Source organism: Magallana gigas, chromosome 7 (assembly GCF_963853765.1).
Source record: "Magallana gigas chromosome 7, xbMagGiga1.1, whole genome shotgun sequence".
Lineage (NCBI taxonomy): Eukaryota > Metazoa > Mollusca > Bivalvia > Ostreida > Ostreidae > Magallana > Magallana gigas.
In genome coordinates, this window is record NC_088859.1 from 1,284,114 (window position 1) to 1,304,083 (window position 19,970).

At 32.4% G+C, this 19,970-nt stretch overlaps 2 protein-coding genes across 5 annotated transcripts in view; both read left to right on the top strand.

The window, feature by feature from the left end:
• Positions 1–2,689, top strand: part of LOC105317535 (receptor-type tyrosine-protein phosphatase alpha) — a 4,688-nt gene extending 1,999 nt beyond the window's left edge. For all 4 annotated transcript variants that reach the window (XM_034455758.2, XM_066067380.1, XM_066067382.1 and 1 more), the window contains exons 6-14: positions 305–612; positions 734–785; positions 873–949; positions 1,075–1,111; positions 1,199–1,299; positions 1,573–1,689; positions 1,920–2,080; positions 2,217–2,352; positions 2,450–2,689. In XM_034455758.2, coding sequence (XP_034311649.2) covers positions 305–612; positions 734–785; positions 873–949; positions 1,075–1,111; positions 1,199–1,299; positions 1,573–1,689; positions 1,920–2,080; positions 2,217–2,352; positions 2,450–2,521 — 1,061 coding nt within the window. In that variant the 3' untranslated portion in view covers positions 2,522–2,689. The remainder of the gene's footprint in view (positions 1–304; positions 613–733; positions 786–872; positions 950–1,074; positions 1,112–1,198; positions 1,300–1,572; positions 1,690–1,919; positions 2,081–2,216; positions 2,353–2,449) is intronic.
• A 1,777-nt stretch (positions 2,690–4,466) lies between these two features.
• LOC105317534 (tyrosine-protein phosphatase Lar-like) lies at positions 4,467–13,051 on the top strand. The gene is made up of 13 exons (XM_011414189.4): positions 4,467–4,737; positions 4,863–5,048; positions 5,414–5,605; positions 7,855–8,256; positions 8,335–8,645; positions 8,736–8,823; positions 9,710–9,786; positions 10,128–10,164; positions 10,837–10,937; positions 11,545–11,661; positions 11,938–12,086; positions 12,617–12,752; positions 12,891–13,051. The coding sequence occupies exons 1-13, from the start codon at positions 4,680–4,682 to the stop codon at positions 12,978–12,980; spliced, it is 1,944 nt and encodes a 647-aa protein (XP_011412491.3). The 5' UTR covers positions 4,467–4,679; the 3' UTR covers positions 12,981–13,051.
• Positions 13,052–19,970: the final 6,919 nt, after the last annotated feature.

Below are 19,970 nucleotides of genomic sequence, written 5' to 3' on the forward strand. Positions count from 1 at the left end.
GAGTATTTAGAAAGAGTTAACAACCAATTTTGATTCTACAATGCGCAAAATTAGTTAATATGACAAGTGAAATTTAAAAAGATAACTTAAATTATTTAATAAATCTTTAGTATATACTAGTACTAATTTCAGTACAATATTTTTTTTACATATCTGATATGTTAAATAATCAAACCACGAAGAACCTATCACTTTACCTACATTTGAATGTTATGGCTTATGAAAACAGCGTTTTATATAGATAAATACCAGTTTTGCTGTTGTTTTGATGATTTTAATGAATATTTGTTTCTTTTTCTACTAGACAGTATATTCAGTATATTCGGTCCTCTTTGGATTTGTATGGTTTCTTTAGGAGGATCAATGGTCCTCCTGGTTCCAGCAGTTTTGATAAGAATAAAATCAAAGAAGCAGAAGGGACCGGAAAACTATGATATCATTCCACTTCAGGAAATACACCAGAACCAAAATGACTTGGCAGGAATCGATTCAGTATTAAACGAAGAGGAAAGACTCTATTCTAATATTACGTCTCATCGCATCCCAATTGACGCGTTCATTCAACAAGTTGAACGGAAAAAAAATTGCAATCAGTTCTCTGATGAATTTCAGGTTAAATAACTGTTAAATAGAAATTCTTTTCAAGTTCATTCTATGATAATTAAATATTACTGTTTTGCAAACAATTAAGATTTTCCGAGTTTTCTTCACACGTTCCCGTTTTTTGTTTCAGTCCCTTTCTAATGATGCCTGCGATTTCAATGCAACAGCCCCACTTAGAGAAGGCATGTGTATTTTTAAATATAGTGTTAATTTTTTCTGTATAACATAATATTTGTGAGTTTGCCATTAAATGGTTTTCCGTCTTTCAGATGACTACACAAGATTGGATTTCGACAACAAAGATTCATCAAACAGACTCAATAAATTTAACGCCTCCTTTATTGATGCGAGTTTTTTCCTTAATTTTTTTTGTTACTGTTTTTTTTTTATGTATTCCTTTGTTAATTTTTTATTGTTAGTCGTAGAAGTCGTATTATCTTCATCTTTATGTTTTATTTTATTATCTCATAGGGTTGTAATAAAAAGAGAGCATATATTGCTGCACAAGGTATATACATAGATTGATTTGAGATCTGAATGTTATTTTGTTGGAATAAGAACGCAATACAATACTGACAATGTTTTGTTGTGTAAGGTCCATCCTCATCGTCGTCTATTAGCGACTTCTGGGAAATGATTTGGGAAAACAATTGTACCAGAGTAGTGAATTTAACCAATGACAGCTGCAGCGAAATGGTTTGTCGTTTAGAAGTGTTGTCGTAAACCTTTCCACGAAATTGTTCAATCCTAACATGTCTTTTCCTTCGACTTTGATCTGTTCATGGTGGTTGAGGCATAGTATTTTGCTCATTTTCGTCATTCTATTAATAAAATGATTAGATATACATGTATGTTGATAATCAGAGATTGATCCAATGGCTTAAAATAAACAGGACTGACTTTTCTATAAATAATAACATTCACAGTTTTATTATTATTAAGGTATTTTCTTTTTCTATATTTTGTCAGGATTCTAGTGTAAGATACTGGCCAAGCACGGACAACCAAATTGGTTCATTTTTCATAAACATAGAGAGACATGATGTTTACGAACATTACATTATCAGACAGATGCTGGTGAAGAAAGTAAGTGTCATTCATGCTGCTGACCAAGGTTGGGAGGGTTTTTTTTAAAATTCTTAATATGTATATAACATCTGTTTCTGACAGAAACAGTTCTTTTTAGGTAAATTTAAAAACGTCATATTGCATCTTTTAATTTAGAATTTGTAAAATTTCTTCCAAATCTTGTTAAATTATCAAAAACATTATAAAATTGTTAAGAGAAAATTTACAATGATAGATTATTTCTACAGATTAACGATGTAAACAACAAAGGCATGCGAATGCAACATTTTCACTTTACCTCTTGGCACCATCAGTCTCTTCCTGAATGTACAGACTCACTCCTGTGTTTGAGAGAACTTGTAAAAGGTGGCACTGCTGAATCAAGTGGCCCGATATTAGTACACTGCAGGTTAAGTACACTTTCTAATTATTTCAAACTATTATGTATGCTTTCTCACTTACACAGTATCTGTATTTACCAATTTCAATATCTATTTTTTTACATTTTCATAATATGTTCATTTATATGACCATTATGATTGTAGCATGGGAACTAGCCAAACAGGTATATTTATAGCCTTAGATTATCTCCTTGAGGAAAGCATTTACCGGGGAGACATTGACGTCATAACTTGTATCTCAAGGCTTCGCAAACAAAGACCCTCAGCTGTTCAAACATGTGTAAGTCATCCTTAAACGTACCTAGATTGTACTGATGTTTACATTATCTTAAAAATGTGACTTATATGTACCTCTCAACATTTTTTTCCTTTTTTAGGACGAATATATTTTTCTACACGATGCAGTTGTTCAATATTATTCTAAGCATCGTCAGGATTCTACATCGTGATGGACTGTAAACAAAAGCTTCGTTGTGCATTTGAATCAACATATTTATTTGTGTGGGAAATGATAGAATAATTCTTGCCATTTATGCTTTTTGAAAGAATATAATATTTTTTGTGTAGTTTTTTTTTCATTTACACTTATTACTTGATATAAAGTTGAGGAAAGTTCATCTTTATAAGTTTTATCTGTTATCAAGCAAGCGAAAATTTGATTATGCGATTTATGAATCAAGATAAACTTGATTAAGCTGATGCTGAATATCTCCAATGCCTTCTCCCTTCCAATTAGATTACACAACCAAATCTAATATTTTACAATGTACACAATAAACCTCCAAGATTGATTTTTACAAGAAAGTCGACGTTTTATCAATGGTTTTTAACTAAGAGCAGAATTGACAAAAGATTATGGATCGTGATTTTTGGATATGTAATCTTTTAAATTAATGATTTTCAGTCTGTTATGTTATATTAATCAATCACAGCAATATACTAGTAAATTGAGTGCCACAGAATAAGATATAACACTAAAAACCATATATTCCGATTTCCATGGTTATATGCTAGTAATTTATAAACTACATGCATTCATTAACATATGAAGACAATCAGGAGCCATGATTACTTGTCCTCGTGTGTCGTATAGGTTACTAATTATCATATATAGATATGAATTCTGCAACTGAAAGCTGTAATAATAAAACAATACAAAACGATGAAATCATGCAATTTCTATCAGGATTATTGATTGTAAAAAAAGAAAGAATCATAGTAATTATCCCTTCCAAATCACGTTCATACTTATTTTTAGTATAATTGTCTTGTTTTGAATATTTTAAGAAGAATTAAAATACAGAAAGGCTAAAAATACTGTTCTCCTTTAAATCCATTCATTACTTTCCAAATGAAAACTGAATACTATATACTAGTAAATAACAACACATTGTGTGGAATTAGCAATGACATGCTGCAGCTATTTAATATTTGGCATATTAAATGTACACATACATAATTATGGCATAAAGTTGGATCACATGATTTATTTATTTTAATAAAACAATTCTGAAAATTTAAACTTTCCGCTGTACGTGTCGTCCTAAACTGGTATTTAACACCTGAGCAATTCTTTTTGTTATACTTTCATGTTAAATACTGAAATCTGATTGGTTAAGACGCAGTTAATAATACTTTCTATTACCCTCAGCGTTAGCAACGCCCTTGGCAACGGGTAACATTAAAAAATGTTACATGCGCGAAAATTATGCGCCTACGGTTCGCTGTAGAATTCACGTTATTCCTATATAAAAGTAGTAAAATTTTCTTAAAATTTTTTTAAAAGACATTCAGTATAACAAAATAAATAGTGCCTGTTTGGGAGGATAACAGTTGAAATTGACACCCCTCGAAATCCATTGTCAACCTCCGCTTCGCGTCGGTTGACAATGGTTTTCTCGGGGTGTCAATTTCAACTCTTACCCTCCCAAACAGGCACTATTTATATAATATAGCCTTGCTAATAAACCGGTTCTTAAGAACCAGGTGACACAAACAGGTATTCGAATGAAAACCTTGTATTTCCGGATAATTAATTTATTATTTTACCAAGTAGAAATTTATTTCTGTCTAATTCGTCCCTCAAACGAAAAAAATCATATGATCTAGGACCTATTTTGAATACCTAATTAAATAAAATATGATCAAAGTATTAACTCATTTGAAAAAAAATCTAACTTCACTTTTCTTTTTGTAAAATTGTTTTGTTATATTTATAGAGGAAGTTTAAACAACAATATGCTTAGAACATGAGGTTTTCTACAAAATTTTTATATCTAATGAAACAAAATATAATAAAATCACTTAATCCTTCAGTACAATTGATTATGCCGTTTCTATAAAGGATTGGAATTCGGCATTATGACCAAGAGAGCAAAAGTGTAAAAATATAATGAATGACAATGACTTTAAATAGATCCACATTTTTGAAAATGTGAGTAATTCAAACTGTGATCTATTTAATTGTTTATTCAAATATTCCTCGTTTGATGGGAAAATCCGGCGACAAAACAGGAAATGCTAATCAGATTGTAATTATAGAGGGAAATAAAAAGTCCATTCATATTTAAAGTATAATGTTTTAAAATGGTAACTTAAGTGAAAACTATGATGAGGATTCTAGTAGAAAAACCAATACTTCTGATTCCTTATCTTTTCGTGATAGGTATGTACAAATCTATATGATTACGATTTGCTTTAATCATAAAAGTAATTAATTCATGTGTTAATTAGCTAACCCTGAATTTGCAATTGGGTGTAAACACTTGCTTTATGAACATTAATTAACAGAGAGCTTCAGAATGCAGGACATTGTTAAAAACGTAACACTTTTTAATGGAACAAGTTTCGACATAGTGATGAAGGCGATTGATAGAGATCCCTTCACCTTTGCCCAGGTAGAAGAAGGGGTACCTCTGAGCATCATCTTTAATCAGAGGGCCAATTTTTCTTGCTTTAACATGGAGGCCAGAGGAGGTATTAAAATTAACGATTTGGTGTATTCTAACCATAGAATATGTTTCAGCCATTTTAAAAAAAAAAAAGGCACACTTCAAATGTTAAAATACTTTATATGTAAAGTTGGATATGTGTGCTTAGATAGTCTGCGACACATTCAATATACACATTAATCTCCTTTGGTATCTACCATCGTATCATATTTGAACGTTTAAATATTTCACTTCAACAAACAATGTGTGAAGAAACATAACAAAAGTGTTATTTAGAAAACAAGATAAGTATATGAGAGATAAACTAAAACTGTCCTACAAAGTTTTAATGTATTTTGATGATCATAATGACGCGCTACATTCGATAATCTATCTTTTTTTCTATTTTAGGTGATTATGAAATTTACATCAGTAAAGACGCAAAACGTATTGGGAAACTTTGCAGATCTTTAAGTATAACTCAAGATATCGTGTCACCTCACACCTACAGATTTTGCTGCAACTATGATATGGATGGTGAGATGTTAACGGTTATGAGAACAGACAAAGGATCTTTAAGGCTGTTTGAAATTGAAACACTAGGTATGGTTTCTAAATCAAAAGTATTAACTTATAACAATTGTGAAAAAAAAATCATTCAATTGAATTTAATAATTTCATGATCTTGGCCATCTACTCATTGATTCATTCTTTTTCGTATCCAAACCTTTCAGTCTTTGGATATGATACACTTTTGATACGTGTATGGTGTTATTTTAAGTTTGCTTAATAACCAAAACACATTACTGTGGAATCATTAGAATTCATGATAGCTCAATATTCGTGGTATTCGTGCATGCCCCCCCCCCCCCTACGAATTTACGTCCTCGACGAATTAAATCTTCTTACTTAAAAAAAAAACCCGACGCTCCAGAAACAAGAGGTGTTTGTAAAACACCTTGGAAAGAACTGCGAGAAACAGATCGGAAACTACAAATAATTGAAATTGAAATTAAGTCCAAGGCACATAACTCTGTCAAAAACTGCTTAATCGCACAAAAAAATCAAACTTGACCTAGATATTATTATGATAAACCTGTATACCAAATTTCATTTCAATATGTGCATCCTTTGCGAAGAAAATGAACGGAAACTGCAAATAATTGGATTTTTTCTATGTCCAAGGGGCACAACTCTGTCGAAAATTGCTTGATCGCACCCAAAATTGTACTTGACCTAGATATTATTATGATAAAAGTGTTTACCAAATTTCATTTCAATATGTGCATCCTTTGCGAAGAAAATAAACGGAAACTGCAAATAATTGGATTTTTTCTATGTCCAAGGGACATAACTCTGTCGAAAATTGCTTGATCGCACCCAAAATTGTACTTAACCTAAATATTACTATGATAAACTTGTATACTAAATTTTATTTCAATATGTGCATCCTTTGCGAAGAAAATGAATGGAAACTGCAATTAATTGGAATTTTTCTATGTCCAAGGGGCACAATTCTGTCTTAAATTGCTTGATAGCACCCAAAATTGTACTTGACCTAGATATCACTATGATAAACCTGTATACCAAATTTAATTTCAATTTGTGCATCCTTTGCAAAGAAAATGAACGGAAACTGTTGGTGGACAGACCCACCGACCGACAAACCGACCGACCGACAGGCAGCAGGAAAGTAATATGCCCTTCCTTTTTCGAAATGGGCATAACTATATCCCAATGATCATGAAAAACACACACTATCAATGAAAATTGCCCCTCCTCAGAGTGTAAGAAATTCACAGTATATTGAAAAAATGTAGGTGTTTAAAACACATTTTCAGACTTTAAAAATTGCAGAACTGTTTCGTATATTTAAAAAGATGCGCCTCCGTCGGAGTTTTAAATAGGCTTGACATTTCATTATAGAAGTATCTACGAACATTTCACAGAATGCTTTACCTTGTGTCTAATTTTCAAATAATACATGCATACATACATTTTTCTTTTTATGAGAAAAAAGATTTCACCCTTTTCATTCAAATGTGATGAAAATGAACGTAGTGAATAAAGTTACCGTGATAGGCCTGGGTAGGAATTCCACCCGTGAAAGATATGATTATATGAAGGAATCATAACGGGGAGAGGGGGTATTGCTTACATGAGAGAAAGCTAAAGCGTAAGCAAATGTATCTACATATCCATTCATAGATATGTCTACTAACACAGATTGGAACAAACTGATTTGATTTAAGGCACGCTATTTCAGATTTGTGTTTTTGCAATTCTGGTTCAGAATGTAGATATTTGCAAGAGTGTACAATTTTTTTTCAAATTACTTTTAGGGATACAATGCAAAATTTATAAAACCAAAAAAAAAAAAAACAACAACAAAAAAACACAATGTAACATACTTAACCTTATATCTTGTTTAAAAATAATAATCAAATTACTTAAGAAATTAATACTCATGGAAACATTTTGAATCGTTTACTATTTGGCATAGGTTTTTTTTCTTTTTTGCAATTTGGGTTAATTTGCATACTTTTGATCAAATAGTTAATTAGGACTATGATCAACATGTTTATAGTTAATTAGGACGATGATCAAAAAGTTTACTGACGTGCACAATTTGATTTAGCGTAGTAAGAATAATACATTAGGTGATGTTATTGCTAACAAATGCAGCTTTTATTTTTTTTCGAACAAACACGAACAATTCAAATTAGTAAGAAACAAAACTTATAACAAAATAATGTATTCAAAGAAAGTGATATTATTATTAAACAATTATTAACATGAACACCTAATGTAAAGCCCTTTATATGCAGACGTGTTTAATACTTTTTTAACAGAATGCAACGAACATATGACTGTTCTAAAGAATTGCAGCGGATGTAGCGGAGTATGTAATGAGTGTTTACAAGTAGATGACAAGTGTATATCTTGCACAGAGAATCCAACTGCAGAGGAATGCAGTTACTTCTGTGTTAAGGACTGTGTTCCTGGAAAGTGCAGAAAAAATAAGACATGCTCATTGTGCAAACCCGGGTATTATGGTGCTAAATGCCAAAAATGTCCAAATGGAACATTGTGTGGTGAAGACTGTCTCGAAAATGGTGAATGTCTAGGTCACTGTGATGAAGGTTGGTTTGGGCCCGACTGTGATAAAAAATGTTCAAGTCCCTGTAGGAATTGCTTGCTGTCTGCCGACAATTGTACCGAATGCTATTATGGAATTCCTCCTCATTGCCGCAGTATGTATAAGCTTCATTGTCTGTATTCGTACAGTTACCAAACATACTATATTTGATCTGTGCCTTTTTCTTATACAGGTGAAAAATTTACTTCTGATGATGCGATGACAATGATGGTTGCAGGAGGGGGAGGACTACTAATACTTACATTTTTATTTATTTGCTTCCTTAACATAATCAGACGCTTGTGTGTCACACCGCCTATTCATTCCTATGGTTTTATTGAGACTCAGGACAATGAAATGATGCCTCTACCACATTCTCACCAGTACACAGACCCAGAACCACCAGACGATTACATGAACACCTCACACCGACTCTCCATTGACGAGTTCCTTCTCCGGGTTCCACATAAAAAGCTTAACCATGGACTTCAAAGGGAATTCAAGGCATACAAATTTTTGTAAACTAATTTCATTTACAATTATTATTTGTGAATAATCTTTATTTATTTAAATGGTGTGTTTTAATGCTTGCAGAGAATACCCCACACTATGACAGATTCATATGACGCAGCGGTAGATCCTAAAAACAAATATAGAAACCGCTACAAAAACGTTTATCCGTGTAAGTAGCGAAGCGATATATATTTTTTCACAAGACTTGGGGGCATTTTATACAGGATTTACTAACTACATGTATTAATTTATTGCTAAGTAGAAATATTACTAAGTAGAATTATGAGAACTCTTTACGTATTACTACGTAAGCGTGAGAGTCAACATAGATGCAAAGCACGATAATTGTTTAACTTATGTTGAATTGCTCACTTAACAATTAATATGATAATGTGTCAAATTAAAAAAAGGCCGGCTTATTAAATAATTTATCCATCGATGACAATCTGTGAATAGAAAAATATTATGTATTATGCTCCAGATCGGTTATCTCTTCGAATTACACTTGTATTTTTGGAAATTCACAAATTTGAGTTCTAAATAACCTTATTTTTATAGAATGATTTTTGAAATTGTAATATAATATTATTATTATTATAATTAATATATTATTGTATTATTGAAAAAATTAAACCAATACAATTATAAAATACATTGAAAATCATTTGTATTTTGAGTCGGAATTTCTAGCCTATAAAACATTTCATTTTTCACTTATTTTAATTTGCCTAAAACCCAATGATTTGATTAAATCTTTAAATGTAATTATTTTGAAGATATAAGTAATACATATTCTCTCTAATAATTTTTTTAACTGTGAAATATGTTCATTTCATTAATAAAATAAAGCATAGAAAAGTTGACTTTGAATCTTTTGTTGTTATGGCGTCTAAAATTAAGGGCATGCACTTTAGATTCAATCGTGTCTGATCATAAATTGATAGTTAAGTTTGAATGAATAATGTTCAAATGCATGCATAATTTTGAACTGTGATACACTGAACTATAAATATATCAATGTAACACATGTTCAAAGGATTGACGGTTTTTTCCAGATGATTTTAGTCGCGTAGTTCTGGATACTTCCGACATAGCAGGAAGTGGAGATTATATAAATGCCTGCTTCGTCCATGTATGTGTCTGGTGGTGGTAATGATTTACGTGAATATTTAATGAAATTACGTAGTCACTTAATATATCTCTACTGATGAACTTTGAATCCTCTTCTGTTATTGAATCAATTCTTGTATTTCCTTGTTCCTTTTTTTCAAAAATATAGGGTTAAATAATACATTATTATAAATAAGTTTTCTGATGAATTTACTACTTTCGTCTACCAAAATCAGAAATTTAAATCAAAGATATCTTCTGTAATTATGATTTAGAAAAAAATGCACTTTATTTTAATTTCACTTTTATTCTAAACAATAAACAGTTCTAATCAATAATCTAGATTTTTCTTTATTTATCCAGGGTTTAGAAAAACGGCGAGCTTATATAGCTGCACAAGGTATAATAATATATATTTTTTCCATTATACATATTGTTTCATCAATTTTTTCTCTCCACCTGAATTTTTTTTACATGAACCATGACATTGTAACTTTTCTATGAAACTAAAAGGTATAAGGACATCTACATCTCATTTGGATATCTAATGTGTTTATAAGGAAATATAATCCTTATAATGAGTTCCTGTTGTTAATGGTATGCTAATCTGTCCTTCCACATTGTATTTAAATTTTTATTTTCTGAATTCGCTTGATTACGAATTAATTATGTTCCATATAAATGCAAAGATCAAGAGCAATTCAATTGGCAATCTGCCATTACACCTAATCTCACAAAACTGTATTAAGTTCAAATCAATTTGACTTTGATCATGAGTATCAAGTTTTCAGAATTGAGCATTTGTGTATAATTATACATGTATATATATACAAGTACTATTTTCTGTTAAGTTTCAGAAATCACAAGTTAGTTGGCTTAGATAAGAAAGAAAAAATCTTATTCTCTTATTATCACATACATAAAAATTCGTATTTGCCCAGAAAAATTTGTACTGAACAGATAAATTTTCATTTAAACATTGTACATGTGTATAGAATATTTTTTTAAAGTTCTGGGCATTTATTTGTAAACTCCATTTCTCTTATTCGACCATAACATCAACCATTTGCAGGTCCATTTACAGAGGAGACAGTTTTGGATTTTTGGCGAATGGTCTGGCAAATGAGAAGTGTGAAAATAGTAATGTTGACGAATCTTTTAGAGAATGGGAAGGTATTTTACCTACGAACTGTAATAATTCTTTTAATGATCAGAATAATTCTATTTACTAACAAGGGCCGTTACAAACATACATTTGTTAAAAGATAACAGGAAACATAGAGGGTTGTATACGAGTTAGTTTCTTGGATGATATCGAACCGTTATTCTTATCATCGCAGGTGTATTTAATATCACGCACATTAAGAACAGTGCCATATTAACGAAATTCTCTTTATTTAAATATTTCTTCAAATAATTGCTCTTTTGTTTACCTTCTAATCAACAACTGTTCCAGTATTGGGTCATGTGAACACAATATGGGGGTCGTAAGTTTTTCTTGATAAATACTCGAGTTCCCGACATCTTATAAAAGTCAAGATAGATTTCATCTTTCCTTTTCATGCATTTTGAGAGAGATTCAAATCGTTGGTTTTTAATAGATAGAATTGACAACGAAGAACAATTACTACACCTGTCTTGTGTGATGCGATTACAGTAGTTAATTGGCTTTGTAATGTCGTGTCTGACAAAACATTGATTTTATTCATGCGCTTTTTTCATTATACTTTCTTTGCAGTTTTGCTTATATATGTAAATTGATATATATCTTTGTATTTAGATGAAATGTATAAGATACTGGCCAAACACAGAAACTCGAATAGGACCGTTCTTTATAAGAACAGAAAACCACAACACCTCACGGCGGTACACAATTAGACATATCACAATCAGAAAGGTATCTTTACAACTCCACATGGTGTTTCTAGACTGTTCATCTATTTTAGAAAACTATCTCTGAAAACTTTTTTGCTACTTTCCCAATAGGAAATAATATCTCGATCAGCTTTTCATCACAATGCATGTTGAGAATTGTTTTGATTGTAGTTGACTAATCCATTTATGAAATACATTGTACATATATATTGGTTAAAACAAAGTAAAATTTGTTATATAGATATGTAATGTAATGTTACCTTAGAATGGCCTTTTGTTCTCTTTTCTTTTGACACAGGGCATTGAGGTTAGACACGTGACCCAGTACCAGTATACAGACTGGCTCACCACAAGAGTTCCCGACAATGTGGACTCCATTTTGATGTTTAGAAACCTGATCAATTGTGATATTTCTGACACTGATGGGCCAATCATTATTCATTGCAGGTACAAATTGCGGTTACTAACAAATTATTTTGTTTTGGAATTAAATTTTTCTGCTTTATCCCAAAAGAAATCGAAAATTATCACAAAAATTATCTTAGCACTTTTCCTACTGTATTTGTAAGATACATGTAAATTATACATTTCTTATGTGACATTGTGTGTCCACGAGATGAAAACAAAGCGTCTGCATAGCAGCAAGCGAGATAAAAGCATCTCTGAGAGCAGTGTCAAAAGTAGAAAAGAGGTGTTGCATTTAAAAATACTGTTTCTGATCTCAGTAATCGACTCCTAATTTTCTAACAACTTACATACATGTACGTTTACTTAACACTATATAATAACTGTATTGACGGTAAGGAACGAATGTTTCTATGGATTCTGTGGTCTTCAAATGTAGTTCTTATTTAAGTTACATGAAGTCAATGTGTGTCTTATATGCTACATGAATTGATATTAAAACATTGTAGGGTCGACGCATAATAAATGCAGAATGTACATACATTAAGACTTGTACATTGTTTATATAACAGTTCTGGCACAGGGAGGACGGGGACATTCATTGCATTGGATTACTTGTTAACTGAGGGAACAGAGACAGGAACTGTTGATGTGGAGGGTTGTATCCGGGCACTTCGGGAACAGAGAGCGTATGCCGTCCAGTCCTCTGTAAACAACCGAACTCTCTCTCTCTCTCTCTCTCTCTCTCTCTCTCTCTCTCTCTCTCTCTCTCTCTCTCTCTCTGGCATATATTTAATCCCCCGATCTCTATTTCTTTCATTTATATCACGCATTGCTTTTCTTTAGGATGAATACGTTTTTCTTCACGACGCATTAGTTGAAGGATTCACATGTGCTCAAGAAAACGGAATATTCGAAATGGATGTCAGTGTTTAGATATTTTACATTGATATTTATATGTACATGTTTTGTTGTATCACCTGCATAAAGATAAAGAACTAATCGTCTACTCTAACTTTTGTTTTATTTGTTTAGCTGAAAGATTAATAGTCTAATATTTATTCTATAGTTTGACGAGATATATGCGCTTTTGATTGGTCGAAAAATTTCTATGATACCTGCAAAAATAAAAATTTAGCCGGATCTACTTTTCTCTGCTGTTCTGATATAGAACTATTATAGAACGGGATTTTTCCAAAATACAAACAAAATGTAAAGTTACGTGTATTCCTTTTTAAATATGAGCAAACAAAATTCAACTATATCAATATAGAAATATTAAAAGTATAACCCTGAAGCATCAAATATACACATTAATTAATCCATGGAACCGGAAATTAGGCGTCTTCTCACGATTTTGTCTACTTGAGGCTAAGATCAACTCTTGCTCCGAGGCTGGCTGTTCCAGGAATCTTCACTGCAAAATTTATTGCACCGATGAAGAGTTTTAGATTACTGGCCAACGAAATTCATAATACTTAAAGCGTCGTTACAGCTTGTACATCCCCTCAATCCCCTCATCCAGCGTGTTTCAATGCAGATATAATATTTAAGCCTCACTAAAGATATTAAATTATCAGGAAATTCACAAAAAACGCACACTTACATTCTATTTTTGTTGACATATAAATTATTTTCGTCCATGGACCCGCCCCCTTGCATCAAGTATCTGACGTTTTCCTTGTTTTTTTTGTAATTATAACGGTTTAATATTTTACGTGCCAGGAAAAGTCCGCAATATATGTGGCATATTTTACTGGCTTCTTTTAACGATGTTGAATATTCCACCGGTCCCATTCAGTGACACTGTATCCAGTTTCATAGGCCAAATTATTAATCTGACATTACGTCAAGTCATTGCATGTATTCTCCCTTATTCTTCGAATCAGCCGTTTAAGATTGCAACTTTCAATTTTAAGTCAGCTTAGTAACCAAGCATCAGCTGAAGGCGCATTAATGTTCTTGCTGTTATTGTTGTATATTCCTACGCGCCGCTTCAATTACATGATTTACATTTTGGATGAATGACACCCTATGATTTATGATATAAAAATATTTAATTTTTCATTTTATTGAATGACACGAAATGACTTTAATAATTGTTCTTTTGATCGACGCTACGCGCATGCATTGATGAAGTTTCCCGGTGTTTTTTTTTATATACGTCGATCAAAAGCAAACTAATTAAATTAATTTCTTTAATTAATACATGGCATATTTATTATCCTTTGGGTATTAAACAAGAGGCCCATGGGGCCACATCGCTTACCTGAGCAACAATGGCTTTATATGTGTGTTCAAAGGATATTGTGCGATATGGCCCCACGGTGGAAAAACAAAAAAGAATACCACGAAATAAACTGTTTCCAAATTTTACATTTATTTTTCTACACTTAATCTTTGATATTGTAATCCTATGAAATACCATTTTTATCAAAAATAAGATCCTATGCAAGAAATAAAACTGAATTTTTGGTAGGGGTACACTCTTAACTTCCAATCCCCTTTACATGTATTTTAGTTCTGCCCCTTCACTTTATAAAACGATCAAATTATATAAATTATGAGAATATGTATATAGGTACATATTCATCTTCAACTACATTGTACTAGCTAGTTATTGTATTTTATTTAAAAAAAATTCCTATATGTGAAAAAGGAAAATTGTACCTCAAGGCGCTCAAATCAAAAACATTTAAAAATTTAATTAGTCTTCCGCATTATAAACGATTGTTGTTTACCAGGCGTGAACTCGTGCTACGTTTTATAACCTTACTCACTTAATCGATGAATACACTCAAATAAAAAATGTTGTCATGTGATATGTTAAAGAGCTATTAGATATATTATCAATGCATAGGCGTCGGAACTTGGTAAAGGGGGAGCCCCCCCCCCCCCCCCCCCACTTTTTTTTGCAAAGTTAGACATAGCCGTACTCAAACGCTTTTTTTTTTCTTTTTCTTTTTCTTGCTTGTCAAGATTTCTGATAAGGTCTAGCCCCCCCCCCCACCCCTCTCAATGAGCCTCAGACTGCAATGAAATGACAGGCATATCGCTCTATTTTACTAAGGCCACCCTTTATTCAAAATCAACGTTAACAAATGGCTACAAATCAAGATGATTTTCCGCTGTAATTTTTTCTTAAGAATAGTGATAATACATTTATCCCCCGTAACAGTAATGTTTTTAACTGTTTTAAAGAGGTCGTTTTTATTTAATTGTGTCTGAAAAACCAACAAATTTGGTGTAGGTTCATCGTATAAGAAGAAGGCACAAAAAAGTTGTTAGTGCATATCATCCTTTTAATTTTTCTGTACAAGTATTTAACGTTGAGTGAGACATTTCTAGTGAAAAATCAAAATTTCAGCGTCAATCGTAGAATTATAAGCAAGATACAGAACTCAAAATTCTGCTTGGTTTGGGCCTTTTTTTTGCACAGGAGTTAATTACATTCAATTACATTCAACTTAAGGTTTTTAAACTTGGTATTTCCTATTCAGAATGAACAAAAGCATGGCCTCAGTTCTGTGAGCAAAGCTTTGTATCTTGCTTATAATTCGAAACTTGACACAGCTGAATAAGGAAAATTGTAAATAATTAACACAGAAAAAACATGCACCAAAACAAAGAAAGATTACAATTTATTTTTCATAATATCTATACTAGTATACCTATATATTTCTAGCAGCAAAAACAATCTCTGTTTAGACTGAAAATGCAGAGCATCTTAACAAAACACGTTTCATCATAATCAACGTAGAGATCAAACCGAATTACCAATAGAATATATAGTATTTATAATATAATATGTTGTTAGTGCATCAGATTTTTCTTATCTTGCGCAGGTAAACAACTAACTGTCTGATTTACCGAAGTCTATATTTGATTTGATACGTAAAAATTCCAAAACACAGGCGATATTTTTCCTCAAGTTAATAAACATAAACGAAATTCAAAACAACGAAAAACCACGGTCACGAGTCCAAAATGTCAACGCATTGAAAGATTTAACCTAAATTCACTTCACGAAATCGGCACAAATATATTTAGCATGTTTCAAGTATCCCTTCGCACATAAGTTGCACAACAAGCAAATTCATCTTTGTCAGTTTGACCCGTTGTCATGCGTCAACATTCAAACATGGCTGCCTTATACAATGACCTTTCGTTTTCTATATGGAATACCGAACCCGATGTTATAAAGTGATTGACAGCGAATATCTCTTCATTATTTTAATTTTCATAAATACTCAAATTTGAAACAGAATTCGCCGATAATTTTTGCAATTTATATTTTCCTTTCCGTAAGGATTATTTTTGCAAAATTACGTTGAATTTGACTAAGTAGTTCTTAAGAAGAAGATTTTTTTAAATGCACCCCCCCTTTTTCTACAGTTTCGAGGTTTTCTCCGCTTTGAGAAACGATCGGTCTTTCATTTCTGCAATTTATATTTATCTTCCCATAAGGTTGCCTTGTGCCAAATTTGGTTTAAATTGGCCCAGTAGTTTTAGAGAAAAAGTTCAAAATGTAAAAAAGTTTACAGACGGACGGACAGACCGACGACGGATAAAATGTGATCAGAATAGCTCACTGGAGCTTTCAGCTCAGGTGAGCTAAAAATTAGAGAAATCGAAAGCTTCTTTAAATCAAAGTACTGAAGTACTGATGGGAGTTGATTTTATCGATTATCATTTATTCAAAATCAACGATATGTGATTTTGCATGGCAAGTCAGTAATCGAAATCTTTCTGAGAAATTGTATGGATCCAGGCAAGATTGAACTCTTGTCTTGCTCAACCAAAAACTCGGCTGTCTCCGTTTATCTCCGAAAAGCAAGAGAGACTCTGTTTTAACGTATATTAACGGAGACAGGCAAGCGTCTGTTTGAACGAGACTACATTGAACTCTAGCGTAGGAATACATACGACTTAAAAAAAATATCTAAATTGTTTGTACAATTTAAAATCTTACTATTTTCATGGTATTAATAAATAAGTTTTCTTGAAAAACAATGCTTCAGAATACATAGCATCGAATTTATGATTATTTTCAAGAACTAACCCAGTGGGCACGCAACGTTGTTTCAACGTTGAGAAATGATTGAAATCAAGTTGCAGCGTTGATCAACCATTATTCAACGTTGAAACAACGTTGAGGTTTCAACGTTGAAACCCAAACCATGACTCAACGTTGATTCCACGTTGAAGACCCAACTTATTTTCAACGTTGAAGACATCAACCACTTTTCTACGTTGATACAACGTTTTAATAAATGAAACTGAATACATATTTTCAAATTTGAAACTTCCTTTTTTTTCGGTAACAGTAAAATGCCGGGATTTTAGCTTTTGGGCTATTGTGACTATTTTATATTTTACATTGGATCGAGTATCTTGGGAGTTATTTTTTATAACAGTCTGCTGAATGCAAATGATGAACTGACTATTGTGGATTCTACGTTTTTGTGTTGACATCCTTTGTTTCATTTCATGAAAAACAAACATGACTACCATTTGGCGGAATGTACTTTGGTTTCTTTGTGGTCATTTCCCTACAGCCTTATTTAAAACATTTTGAAATGCCAAGTTTAACTTTTAAACGAGGGATTTATACACATGTTGTTTAGCGAAGGATGCACTCTAATACTACTTGGATATAAATAAAGGGCGACATTTGGATTTATCTTTTTTTTAATAAAGTGTCAGAACACATAATTCAGCACAACATAATAAAAATATGTTTGTAAGCAACATTTTACGAAAAAATTACTTAATTTTAAATTATTTTCGTCATCATATCTACATATTTTCAACCAAATTTCAACACGATCTCTACGTTGAATCAACGTTGAATTTTGACGTTGAAACAACGTTACATTTTCAACGTTGCCTCAACTTTCATATGCAACCTTTTTTCAACGTTGATTCAACGTTGATGCCTGACGTTGAAACAACGTTGTTTCAACGTTGAAATGCCCACTGGGAAGTGTTGTCAGCGGTATTGATTTGTGCTTAGGTCCAAACACTGTTTCACTTTCGCTTTGCCCGAGTTAGTGCATAGGAGAGTTGATTAACATCAACTCCCAAAAACCAACAGAATGTCAGCCCCAAACTAACCAGAGATTAAAAATGTGTTCATATCTTTAAATCAGTAATATCAACAGATTGAATTCAAGTACATGAACATCAGTACATTTCAATTTAGTCAATCTAGTTAGCAATTATATATTTATGTCATTTTATTTTACTGCAAATGAACTTGGACTTATTAGAATATTTTTAATTCGGGTACTTATATTGGGTTAATTGATTTGTAGCAACAAGGCTCAAAGTTGGGCAGAATCAGTAGGAATTTCTTTATCTTGGAAATGCTTATATATATGGAAAAGTTTCTGTTGATGAAAAATAATTTTGATTTTGAACGGAAAACAAAATAAAATGAAGCAGCCCATATTAAATCTACATATATACACTCAACAAAATTTCTACGTGTTCACTCCGTATAATTTATTTTCTATCTGAAATAAGCCGTCGGGGTGACTGATTTCCACTGAACTTTTAAATTGTTAAGAACGATGCATGAATCTTGACCTCTTGTTGCGAGCCGAGACCTTGACATTTGCTGAATATTACAATCACTTCTTGTTTGGTTGAGATTCGCTAAGAGATTTAAGGTTGTTTTAAGTTGCCAATGAAAAGGATGTTCATTTATTAAATACAAAAACTATATCAAAATAGGATTTTTCCTTAGGTTGCTTAATATTAAAAACAATGTTGAGGACCAAATAAACAGCAAATTTATAGTGGATACACATCCCCTATAAAAGGCCAATAGCATTATTAATGCTTCACTGCACTCTAGTATTTAATTCACCCAAACACGTTAGATGGACAAAAATACTTGAAGAATCGCGTTTTAAACAAAAATCTACTTTTGGGGAATAATCTATGTTTGGGGAACTCGATTGCAGTAAGGGACCCGTAGAATTCCAGTCCCCGGTCCAAACGGTTTGGGATGACTGTTGAATATAAAACCTGGGAAGGCGTAAATGAAAATTAAACTTGTTTTATTGGCGTCTCCGATCAGAGTGACCCACGGAGGGGACGCTATCTAGATCGGAGACCCGGGCTTCCCTGTCCAGGTACTGACTAATCAAAATCTTTATTCTTTGTTCAAAAATAATTTTGGAATAGATAATTCTAATTAATTTGATTATTACGTGATGTATTTATTTATTCTAAGCTGACCGAGGCTTGATTTAGAACCTGACGCTACAGGATAATCCCCTAACAAAAGATCTAATGGATGGCACTTACTCTGACCACGGAATTAACAAAAGATAAAATAGAAACTAAAGAAAGTAGTCAAATTGCAGATATCATTTGAAAAATAATATATGTCAGAAAGGACAATATGACAACCACTGCACAGGCAAGGAATATCCAGTGAACGGCGAAACAAGACAGACTGAAATCCAGGCACACATATTACTGGCGTAGTATATCTATAACTTCGATTTCTCTCATTTTCCATTGCAATTTGTTACATTCTCCATAAAAAGTGGTCGGGGGGGGGGGGGGGGGGCAACTCCATGATAATTTAATTTTTACTATGTAAATTTTAGAACATTATTTCCTGCGAGAAAAAGTGGGGGGCAGGCCCCCCTGCCCCCCCCCCCCCCCCCCGATGCTACGTGCCTGTAATATGGCGACAGTGTGCTCTTATGAATTCATGTCAGCTTTAAGAGGGCAGATATAACAGGGACCTACTGTACCAGATTATCCAAACCTCATTTCCATGCCCATTTACACCGGCCCAAAGTGCGAATTTTTGTCTTTCCTGATTGAGGTATAATTAATACCTTTAAAAAGATGCAAAAAACTAAACTGCGAACGGACAGTTATCAAACATTTAATATGTTTTAC